Source organism: Amyelois transitella, chromosome 21 (assembly GCF_032362555.1).
Source record: "Amyelois transitella isolate CPQ chromosome 21, ilAmyTran1.1, whole genome shotgun sequence".
In the NCBI taxonomy this organism is placed as follows: domain Eukaryota; kingdom Metazoa; phylum Arthropoda; class Insecta; order Lepidoptera; family Pyralidae; genus Amyelois; species Amyelois transitella.
In genome coordinates this window covers 3904731-3917474 of record NC_083524.1, presented here as the reverse complement: position 1 = coordinate 3917474, position 12744 = coordinate 3904731, and the positions used below count along the sequence as shown (strand labels likewise).

Genomic DNA, 12744 nt, shown 5'->3' with positions numbered 1-12744 from the left:
GGAAAGCTGATGAATGATGAAATCGAAACTCATAGATATAATTGCTGACCAAAAAGAAGGTTAATAATATATTTTTTCTTGATCAACTTTTATATTCCACGCAGGAAGAGGCTTCGCTGACACACACAGTCATTGTTTGATATCAACAAAAATCCCACCCATAAGATATCCTCGCCATATTTTAATACCCAATTTACTGCACGCCCTTCCGATTTGGTCCGTCACTGTTATCTTTACATCAACGGATCTTGTTCAATGTATACTTTTTCTCTCGATTGTTTTAAAAAAGTTGATGTTTTTTGTCCCATGTGTGCCCGGCACTTTAAAGAGAAGAAAGAAGCAACTAAGGGGATGGCTTTTTTTCGTTAAGACTGAATTGAACCTTTAACTGGGTCGCGAAGTTCAGACAAGAGTTACTTTACGTAATTATCGTCTTTCCTAAAAGATAAACGCAGCTAGCCGGTACCAACGCTAGCATTATGGCTTTATAATGGAAAAATGTTGATAGTTATGGGTTGCTAGCCTAAGAGGAAAATCCCAATTCAAAGGAAAATCTTTTTCATAAATGATGATATTTTTCATACACACATACCTACATATAATCACGTCTATATCCCTTGCGGGGTAGACAGAGCCAACAATCTTGTAAAGACTGATAGGCCACGTTCAGCTATTTTGGCTTTAAGATAGAATTGAGATTCAAATAGTGACATGTTGCTAGCCCATCGCCTAAAAAAGAATCCCAAGTATGTAAGCCTATCCCTTAGTCGTGTTTTACGACATCCATGGGAAAGAGATGGAGTGGTCCCATTCTTTTTGTATTGGTGCCGGGAACCACACGGCACATATTTTTCATATTATGATGTTAACTACTGTTATTTATTTATGACAGGTATCTTCCATCAACCGAGTGCTGCGGAACCTGGCTGCGCAGAAGGAGAAGTCGAGCAGCCAGCCGCCCCCCGCCGACTGCTCCGCCCCGGTCTATGAGAGGCTGCGGCTGCTGGGCACACCAGGTACCCTAATCAAGATTTTTAAAAACTATACTGACTTATTTACACCGAGGTGGGAATTATGAGACCCGGCCCCTCTCCGAAGATGCAAACGAATCTAACGTTATGCAAATGTGGTCTTTACCCTTTACCTATTTTGTATGAAATGTGCTATGTCATTGCTTTTTACCAAAGCCGTTAAAACAATATGTTCTTTTTTAAAATAAAATCTTAATAAGTGCCGTGTGTTTTCTGTCACTTCAGAATACCGTTTATATGGTAAAACGGGACTACAACTACGGCCCTAGCTGAAGTTGTTCCTGATAATGAAATCACTAAAAGTAAAAAAAAAATAAGTCAGAAGTTAGACTTCCCATTCCTGGGTCCTTTTCGTGGAAAGAGGCAACTGAGACAAACCCGAAGAGAATAAAAGTAAAATTCTCTGTTGTCCAATATTCTCTGTCGTCCAATATTCTCTGTTAATAAATTGTTCCACAATTAAAATAGCGTGAACTTCCAGGGTCAGCTCCGACGTGGCCGCGGGCGCCCTGGCCGGCGCAGCTAGACACCCGCACGCCGCCCTACCAGCTACACAGCCTGAGCCCTGGCCCGCAGACCATCCCCTGCAACGGAGATATCACCATGAAGAAAGGTCAGTGCTTGCTCTGGTAGTTGATAGGTTAAAAAAAGCTTATAATCAAAGTTAAATCAGTTAAAAAAATTAAAACACGGATTCGGTGATAGCATGTCTGGCCTATCAAGTGTAGCGACAGAGAAGATTTATATCAGATAGCTACACAATTTTTATATGGTAACACTTGCACAATTTAAATGATAATTATAATTTAAACTTGAATTAAGTATATATTTCTTCTTGACATGGGAATTGAAAAACTTATTCTCTAACGAGAGACCGATCAATAGTTCACTGGCATGACCTTCATAGATAGGCCAGGTTTTTCGTTACATATCGTAAACGTTTAAACATACAAATTATTAATATTATTATTTGATTTACTTGAGCCGATTGCAAATAATAACCACCAAATCAATTGATACAATTTAAAATTAAATACAAATTATTGACTCAAACTGCGTATTGGAACTGTCTCCGCCATACAAAATGGCGGAAACAAAACAAAAGCGGTGCCAAAAAGGCTGGAAAGCCGCAACAGCCGGTCACACTGTCTGGCAACAACTTTTTTCGCTAGCATTTTGATAGTCGATTTGCGGCTCTCCCCTCTCCCCACCCGGAGAGGAGGGAGTCCCGCCTACGATACCGTCAAAAACATTACTCTGCCCATCCGCCTGGAAGATTTAATTTTCATTTTTATCTCAAACATCCCCCTTTGTAGTGGTCTGTACTGTATCCAATTAGGCGCTTTGAGCATTTTTCTGAAAGTCCCACGTAGAAGCTTGGAGTTATGGAATTTTTAATTTCGATCTCACAATACCGATAATAATGAACTCAAAAGAATATCTTGCCATAAACATGAAAGGCTTGCAATGTAAAAGAAAGAAATAGCAGATTTTAATATTTACGTTTAAGTAGATAATAAACATTAATTTATGAAACACTCGGAACTTCTAAGGCGAGAGAGTGGCCTCGGTATTTAGGTATTAACCGTTCTGTATATAAAAAAATCTGCTTAAATTAATTTGATGGATATTTTTACTGGGTACTTTACCGAGGGACATCGGGATCGTCTTTCTTCTTTATTACAATAGATATAAGAGTTTACAAAGATTATCTAAAAAACTAGTCAAATAATCTAAGCCCGTTCCTTATTTGAATAAAAACAAAAAGTACTCGCCTTCTTGTACAATACAGCACAACATACCTACATTTGTTTACCTTCGTATTAGTAAAATTAGTAAAAAATACAAGTTTACCTACTTTATTAAAAAGAGACCTGTCGTCGTCGAGTAGTATCATCACGTTTGCTCGCCACAAAGCGTGAAAGTGCCGGCAAATCGGTAAGGCGATAGCTCTCCATCACGCTTCGGTGGCCAGCGATGTTTTAGCCGACCATTCCGACAGACTCGATATTTGAGGTCGTTACCATTACATAATTTAAAAACAAATGGAAATAATCAAATTTGTCTATGACTTAAAATATGTACTTGTCAATTGATACGAAAAATATCTAAATTTGAATTGAATTAGAACGTCGCGCGTCGGCGTGGTCGTCACGTCAATTATTGGTATATTCTTTCCGACACAAAGTATTCACTTATATAATTAATAGGTACTTAAACTATTTACTTTCCCTGTATTTTTTTAATCATTTGTTGCCAGTATTAAACTTGGAAAAAAATACTCGTATTTTTTCTATAGCCTCTCCTATTCGGTCCAAATTCTAAAAAATAGGAGTGAACTAGTTTCACTCCTATTTTTTCGTTGAATTTGGATTCTGAAATATATAAATGATGGAGAATTTACAAAAATAATATATTATAATTTTGTTTTAAACAATTTGACATTTTTTAAACGGTTTTATTTAGCTCACCCCGTTTGTTTTATTTGTAGCTTTAAATGGACTATTCATCGTTTATTTCGCAAATTACATGTTCTACACAACTATGCAGTGCCACAAAGGCCGATAGCCGATGCCATTCGCCGTAATTGGCGCACAGTAACAAAGTGTGCCTCCCGGGCATGCATTGTTTTGACATTAACGCGCAATGTAAACAGGAGAACGATTCTGTTTGTGAATTTGATCGTAACCTAACAAAGGCTTAAAGATGTAAATTGTTATATTGTTACTGGTGTTGTAAATATGTGTATATTTTTTGTCTTTTTTTTTTTAATTGCAATTATATACCTAGATACGGTATCTACGCTTTATCGAGCAAACGAAATCGGTTAAAATTTGTTATTATAGGGAAGTTTAAAATAGATTCAGAACTTATTTCAAAAGCTACTAACAATTACCAATTTTTAATTGAATTTAATAATCAATTCACAATTTTAACAACGATTGTGCTTGTTTTAAGCACATGCTTTGTGCATAACCTATATTTACTTGTTTTATATCGCATTTTACGGCATATTTTAATTGTTGTATTTATGTTGCCAGATTAAATATTTTTTTCTTTATTTCTCTGTACTTAGCATAATAATAAAATTATTCATACATAACATACATACATATGGTCACGTCTATATCCCTTGTGGGGTAGACAGAGCCGACAGTCTTGAAAAGACTGATAGGCCACTCAGCTATTTGGCTTAATGATATAATTGATATTCAAATAGTGACCGGTTGATAGCCCAACGCCTAAAAAAGAATCCCAAGTCTGTAAATGCCTATTACCTACTCTTAGTCGCCTTTTACGACATCCATGGGAAAGAGACGGAGTGGTCTTTTTCTTTTTTTTAATTGAACCACACGGCATTATTCATACAAAATTATATCTTTATTTAATATTCTCCATGAAATTGACGCTAGTAACAACGTTACTATAAATCTCAATTTTCATGGATAATCGTTGGTTATTATTGGTTAGAATATACATGTTAACAGACACTTAAGCGGTCGTAACATGAGTTTAGATTAGTATTAAAATAGAGAGTACCTAAGGGTTGCTAGGGCGCTCGAGTGGCGGGGGAGCGGATAAATGCTGGAACTAATTTTATTTTTGATGCAAATTACTTCGCCTGTTATTAATAACCGCTAAAATTTATAAATACTCAATTGTTGATTTAAGTATGACTAAGTATAAATTGTAAAGTCCACTTATTTTAAAGAGGTTTTTCTAAGGAAAGTTTATTTCTATAAATGCTACCCGTGCGAAGTTATTATAAAATTTAACCGTACTTATATAATATACCTATTTCGGTTGAGTCCATAATATTAGGAATAATCATAATTATCGGAATATTGAAACAAAATATTATCGAAAGAATCATTTAAAAATTATTTGATCAGATGATTGGTCTCAGTATGAAAAAGAAAAATATTTTCTAGGTTTTGCTAACAACATGTTTTGATGGAAACCCACTCAGTTAAATCGTCCAAACATGCTGTGAACATTTCTCTTACGAAATAAAATTCACCGTGTTTAACTAAATTACGAGCATTTAAATGTAAGTTCTTAAATGGCCGGTTAACATAACGTACCTACGCTATTTTTTTTTTTAATATTTACTGCACTTTATGATATAAGCGGATCATAATAAAGTCTAAATCGACGTAGCACAGGCACTTTTCACAGTTCATTACAGAAAAACTTGATTTTAATTTAAGCAGTCAACTTAGCAAAAAACCTATTATTACTAAGATAGAGATTAAATTATTTAAACGGCGAGACAAACCCAAGGTCGAAGGACTGCACTAGATCGACCGAGTCTATTAAAGAAACGGTATAATACGAACGAATAAAGGGGGTGGTCGGCTGTGATAAATGCCAGAAAAAAAGAGACAGTCTTATTCAGCAATAATAAAGTGAGAACGAGACAAAACTCCGTCTGGTTCTTACAGATAAGGTGAAGAAAAATGTCGTGGGATATTTATTCGTTGTGGGATAAATGGTTATTATGGGGTTCCGTTAGTAAATTAGTGAGATGTATGGCCCCGTTGAATATTTATTTAGCTGTAATTTATTGCGTGGTGTAATGAAGTGTTATGTGTGTCGCTAAGTTTGCGGATTTAATGCACCTATGAGGAAATCATGTTTGTGTTTATTCGCAAACTTGTACGTATTTTTGGCGCGGTTTTCTTTCCAAAAATTTGTGAGATTTATGTGCTGCAGTTGAATACTTTTGTTAAATATAATCATAAAGAGGATTCATATTTTTTGTGATGAATCCAAAATAAATTACAAAAACAGTTGTAACATTTTTAATGGCTTCATGGTAAAATTGAGATTCAAATAGTGACAGATGGCTAGCTCATCATAAAAACAATACTAAGGTCTAACAAACTCTCAATTAAAGTATCCACACATATCTACAAATACGTTTTGAGGTTGATTCATAAATCAAAGAATTAATCTAAGTCTGCTTAAGTAACTAGAATATAACATGTGCATTGTAGAAATATTTTTATCAGTCTTGTTATAAGAAAAATCTTCATGGTCATCTAATATTTGGCTGCTCAATAATATTTCACTGAAAAAAGTAGAAGACAACAATCATTCAATTACTTTTCAAAAAGGTCTACTCAAATCAAAATAAAGATTATTCCCAACATGAACAGCGGATTCGCACTTTCAAGTCAGAATTAAGTAATTTGGGGTGCCTGCTCAGAAAAATCACACAATTTAATGTCTGGGGTCCTCTCCCCATGAAATGACAAAATCAATAGGCATTCAAATGTGTGAAGACGATTTTTTCTTTTTCGGAACTACGCCTACTTCTAGATCGCACAACTTTCTCTCATCAAGTTTTGAATGCAATGGCAAAATAAATACCACTTCAACTCTGAATAATGATAATACAAAATTTTCTTGCACATTATGTATTAAGTCTTTATCCCTTACGTGGTACACAAAGCCAACAGTCTAAACTTGGCCTTACAGTAAATAAAATTCAGCTGTATTGCTTAGTGATGAGATTAGAATAGAATAGATTTATTTTTAAAAGGATACAAGTCACTTATTCACGTCACATCACTTTAATCTAATTAGGTACCTATAACTACTACCCATTACTACTACTACTTTGGAAGACCAAAGCGCATGTGTTGAAGAAGCGGCGGAACAAACTACACTGCAGCATTTTCACCGGACATCAATTTACAAATATAGAAATCTCTTAAATCTAAATCGATTCAAACATTGGTAGGTTGATAGCCTTTTAAATTGTTATCCTTTTCCTTGATTGGCTTTTACAACCTGCACGGGAAGCGGAGAAGCTGGCATGCATTGTTTTTTTTTCACTGCCAGACCAGCATAGAAGCTTGCACTGGATAAAAGTACATATTCTCTTAATCGCTTTTCGCAACAAATACACGAATTATAAATCACACACACGGATTAATCTAGAATCAACTTAAAAAGGATTGGACAGTCATTGTCTTCGTTCGTGCTGCTCAATCATTGAACTAATGAGTAATCAAATAATCCTACAAACACTACACACTTACCTACGAATGGTCGCCTCAACGGCACCGCGCCATTACCCCTTCAGTTTTTCCGTCTGAAATGCCAAAACCAATTAATGCTAAGCCTCTTCATATCACTTCAACCCTGAATTATTTAAATACTAAATTTTCCCGCAAGATACCAAAATAGCCGTTCAGACGTGGCGGGAACACATAGAAGATCAAAGGGCCCCCATTCTCTTTGAACGAAGCGCCGTAACATATAGTTATAGTATATATGACCATGTTCGTATGTTTTGACAGTCTGCAGTGGAGTATGTACCTTTACATAGGGTAAAACAGTCGGTTATCGTGAAATATGTATAGGTACCTGTTTATCCGGTTGGGCCTAACGTGGTGGTCTTTGATAGGTTTACAGTTTAGATTGGTGCCTTCAGAAGGCTCCAATTGCGACGATAGTGCAATTTTTTTATATTTTTTTTCTTTGGATTCATAACACTATTCATGCAAGCTCGGCGTTTTCAGGCACTCTGCGTGTCGAGTAATTAATATACGGTACAAATCCATTAATATTATTTTCAAATTTATTTAGAATTTTTTTTTAATAAAGAAATTAATTGTTACGTCATTAAGGTTTTTTTTCTTTTTTTTTATTATAATATATTTATAAATACTTATAACAGGATACAAATAAAAGGTACTTCTCGGCGGCTTAAAGGTGTTGCAACTACACTATACATATCGTTTTTAGCAATGACGTCTAATTACAAATAAACATAGATCTAACATTTTATGCTAATTAAATAAAAAGACAATCAATTTCAATACACATTACTTATACCATAAACATTGACAAGCGAGCGTTCAAAAAGGATTTAGGTATGCAAATCCATAATGTGAACGAAACGGGAGCAAAATACCTAAACCATAGACAACCGTGGTACATACTGCGAATGAAAGGGCCCGTCCCTTCGGTCCCGAGGCATACACGCAAAATACCAATTAAATGTGGCTTCATTACGCGCCGTGGGGAAACCCGTGCGCGGAAACTATGTGCGCCGTTTTGTTTACAGGAAGGAATTAGGCAGTCTTGTTTCCATTTTATATTTCCATTCACACGCGATAAAATATTAAAATGAGGAAAGTTTTGAGTCGACATGGATATTTCTAAAGTTTGATTCGTGGATCCAATAGTAGCAGAAGCAGCTCTTATTTTTAATATTAAATACAATTTGCAGCAAAATAAGTATTAAATATTAAAAGATTTGTGTTTCTTTTAACACGTTATAAAAATAATTACAAGTCAATACTTATATATTTAGTCTCTGTGAGTAGTAAGTCTGCGTGACCAGTTGCATTTATAGTCGCTTGATATCTAAGTACGTTAAGTCCAGTACCTATACGCGAAAATAAGAATGATATAACTACAAAACCCTTTTTATTCCGATTTCTATTCATTTAGACCACACCATAAAAAACTTAAAATCCTGTTTCTATGTCCACACCGCTAGTGTTTGAACGCATTTGAAACAATTTCCACATTTCCCGGCGTTCCATTTTCGCCGCAGCCGAGCGCGGCGCGCGCGCCACAAAGGGCCGGAGCCAATAACGCATGAAACAGGATTATAAAACATGAAAACGCTCGCTAAAGGGCGGCTTGGACCCTCTCCGTTACGTGTAATTATATCTGTTAATTTGAATACGCAAGGATTTGTATGTTTTGGTTAACACGGGGTGTTTATTACGCGTTCGGAGTTTGAAATTAGATTGGTCACGTTAGTGGGAGAGTGATTTTAATGTGATTGCAATTGTCCCTCTCATCCTATATGAAGCCGATTGAATATTTAGCCGTTCTTCTTAGAATATTCAGTAGGTATATTTAACTTAAAACTGGCCTATAAAGAGGCCGAGTTTTAAAAGGAACCTGTTAGATTTTTGTTCCTTTGGTTGAGAGTAGGTACCTATATGTACTTAAACTTTGGGAAAATCGAGCTGTAGGTACAGCAAATACCCACTTTTCAGCAATGTTATAATTTTACTTGTACACTAATTAAAACTAGTAAGTTATCAAAATAATATCACATAAGTATTATATTAACTAGTATAGCTAGCCAGTAAGTACCTATGCCATGTGGTTGCACGCACTTTAGAATAGAACCACTCCATCACTTGCCCATTAATTCGTAAAAGGCGACTAAGGGAAAGTCTTATATAGGTACTTGGGATTCCTCTTGTTGGCGAATAACATATATCTCATTCCATTTCATTCTAAGAGAAAGCCAAAAGGCATAAAACCTTTTGCCCACTTTTTTATGTAATATCAGTATTCAAATTTATATTACCAGAAAAGGTTAAAAATAAACTACAAGCAGCGCCAACCTCATTTTATTTCAAAAATCGATTCCAGAACACCCTTTACATAGATATCCCGAAACAATCGGATGCGATACCGAAAAAAAATTATAAATAAAAAACCCGCAGCGCTCCGGGCGATGGGCGGGGCCTGTTACTTCCACCCCACTGCTCCGCCCACATAAACATATAATTATTGTATGTGTCGCGAAACAGATCCCGCTGTATGCTTGTCATACGAGCTTAAACATAACATATAACGACGAGAAATATGTGATACTGTATAATAAATAAGTACTTATTGGTAGATACGATTCTACTTACACACGAAATAAGTACTTTCATATTTCGTGTCTATTTCTTAGATAGATATCGCATTATTAAGTAACGTACTACCTAATATAATTGAAGACTTTTTTATATATTTTCAAATGGTTTTTACAGAGGGCAACATTGCTAATTTAACACCATCTAGAAGTAACTAAGTGGCATAATCCAACTAACTTGAAGAGTACGGCTTTGCTCATACCTACTTAATGTTCTAAGTTTCCATAGAGTTTAGTTAGTAGTAGTTTACTTTAGAATTCGACAGAAAACTATTATCTATATCCCTCTTTGTTTTATCATAATATTGACCCGAAATGTTTCACTGCGAAAGCTCTACAAACTAACCAACTCTTTACTAAAAAAATCATACTTAGTCAATAACTATGAACTTTTATGTTAGTCATAAACCAATAAAATTTTAAAATACTGGCTACCACGTTCCATACCTTAAACACAATGAATAAATAAATTGTAATGGTATTCTAATTTTAAACATTTATATCAGAAGGCGGCGCACCTGTGGGCGCGGGTGTCACTGGCCCTTTCCCGCCATCCGCACAAAATGGCTGCCGCGTGACTAGACTGTAGATCTGTCATTATTCATAACTCTTACCGATAAAATGTAGTACCGAGTGTTTTAAATTGAACATGAATTATTCTATACGAAGAAAACATAAGTATTTTCAATCAATAATTTTACAGAATTAATTTATTCCACCTAAAGTGATGATTAAAGATAGATAGGTAGATACTTTATAAACTTACTAGCTGTGCCCGCGACTTCGTCCGCGTGGAATAATTATTTTGGGCAACATATTTATTTTTGCAAACATCCTCCTCGGCTTTATCAATTACTAGCTGTGCCCGCGACTTCGTCCGCGTGGAATAATTATTTTGGGCAACATATTTATTTTTGCAAACATCCTCCTCGGCTTTATCAATTATGGCTGCTAATTGTTATGCGACTTGGCGACGACTTGGCCCACATCATTACCCGCGACGAACGGAGACCGAGATCAGAGGCCTTTGCCCAATAGTGGGATCTTACAGGCTGATACTTTACTTTACTTTAAAATAGTAATATCTTCTAAAATGTCTCAGGCGGTCACGCGTATTAGAAAGAACGCTGGTTCGCCGTATTAAATGTTTCGCTGCAAATTGCTTATAACGACTATATCTCAAAACCTATTCGTCTGATTTATATACTGTAAATGGCAATTTTAGTCTACATGAAAAGCCGAAAGTAATAAACATATTTATTTGGATAAGGATTAATACTGAATTAAAGAAAATTGGTTTCAAAATAACTTATGATTATAATGAAAAAATAATCTTAAAAAATGAACATAAAAGTGGTTATTGTAAGTAAACCTTAAGAGATAGATATATGCTATCGCGGACTTTTTTGTGGCAAAAAATGAGTACTTCACATCTTTAGTACATTGTTTTACTATATCTTTGTTGGTTTGCGCAGCGTTCGCGTGGAAAGCTTGCAGATGGCCGACTCATTCAACTTTCACCTGCATTGTTGACGTTTCCCGTAGGAAATCCGGGATAAAATGTAGCCTATAGCCTTCCTCGATAAATAGACTATCTAACAGTGAAAGAATTATTCAAATCGGTTCAGTAGTTTCTGAGATTAGCGCGTTTAAACAAACAAACAAACAAAACAAACTCTTCAGCTTTATAATATTAGTATAGATATACATTGCTAAGACGTGTTTACAGATTTCACAACCTTCAGAACTAAGATAAGCACTTACTTATTTGTAGAAGGTAATTGAAACGTTACCAAAATTAAATCATCGCTGCCAATAGATATACTTACGTCTTCATCCTGCTGGCCTGGGATATGCCTTTGACTATGGATTCTGGATTGGGTGATTCAGGTTTTTACACGAAGCAATTCCCGTCTGACCTCCGCTGTCCTTTATAGGTAAACCTTACCCGTATTGGATCGATCATGGTTGCACATCCAGTTGCCTGAACGTGCAGTTTTCCTCACGATGTTTTCCCTCACTGTAAGAGTATCGGTTAATATACTAACTAATGTAAGAACATAACGTCAAAACTAATCATTGGTACTTACATGCCGAGGCATTTTAATCGGAGACCTTATCGATTCGACCACCGACGCTCTATGCCAATAGGTAATTATTCTTAGTGAAATATTTTAGTGTCATATTCATTTAACTATACATATTTGGTTCTTGTTATAATAGGCATGCACAAGTAAATAATTTATATTTGATATTCATAAGAATACCAAAGAAAACCTTACATTTTACATAAGATAAAATCATCTGATTTTATTCTAAATACCTACGAAGTTTCTATATCGAGCCAAACAAAACCTCCCCTCGGAGGCAAACACAGGGGAATCCTGAATGGGAGACATGTGACGACATTTTTGCGATAACACACCGCGATGCGCATTTTGTTTATGGTTATGCCGCCATCTTGGTGGTCTCTGATGAGTGTAACAGTCATTAACTGCCGCGAAGGCAGTGAAAATAAGAATTATTTCCGAATGTCAAAGTATTTCCTAATCAACAAAATATGAGTACCTATGATTTTTTAAGATTGATCTGTGTCTTCTTCCTCTTTACCTACTTGACTAAACGTTGGCAAAACCTTGTAATACGTAAGAATACTTAAAAAATAGTATTGTTAAATAACAATATTTAGGGCTAAACATCACGCCCAGACAGAGTCAATGGTGACAAGACTCAAAAGGCACGTTTGACTAGATGATGGAAGTGGAAGCTGCAAAATCAACGGGAAAAATATAATACCGAGAACCACACACATCCCCATTTTCGGAATTACTTATCTATGTAACTTTGATAAAAATTATACTTACTTAAGTAGTCGAAATATTTGAAAAGTTGATCGGATCCATGGACTAAGTTGCTCAAAAAATTTTACTGATGTTTATCTACTTACTTGTTTGTTTTATCAAAATGTTACAAAATTATAAATCGAATTGCGTATGTATTCTGCAGCATTTTCTCTCCCCGCGGATC

General features: G+C 35.4%; 1 protein-coding gene across 1 annotated transcript in view; it reads left to right on the top strand.

Annotated features, from left to right (window-relative positions):
- The window catches only part of LOC106141561 (paired box protein Pax-6), a 43446-nt gene that overhangs the window by 24233 nt on the left and 6469 nt on the right, over nt 1–12744 (top strand). Inside the window, exons 4-5 of the mRNA XM_060950292.1 lie at nt 893–1016; nt 1513–1644. Coding sequence (XP_060806275.1) covers nt 893–1016; nt 1513–1644 — 256 coding nt within the window. The remainder of the gene's footprint in view (nt 1–892; nt 1017–1512; nt 1645–12744) is intronic.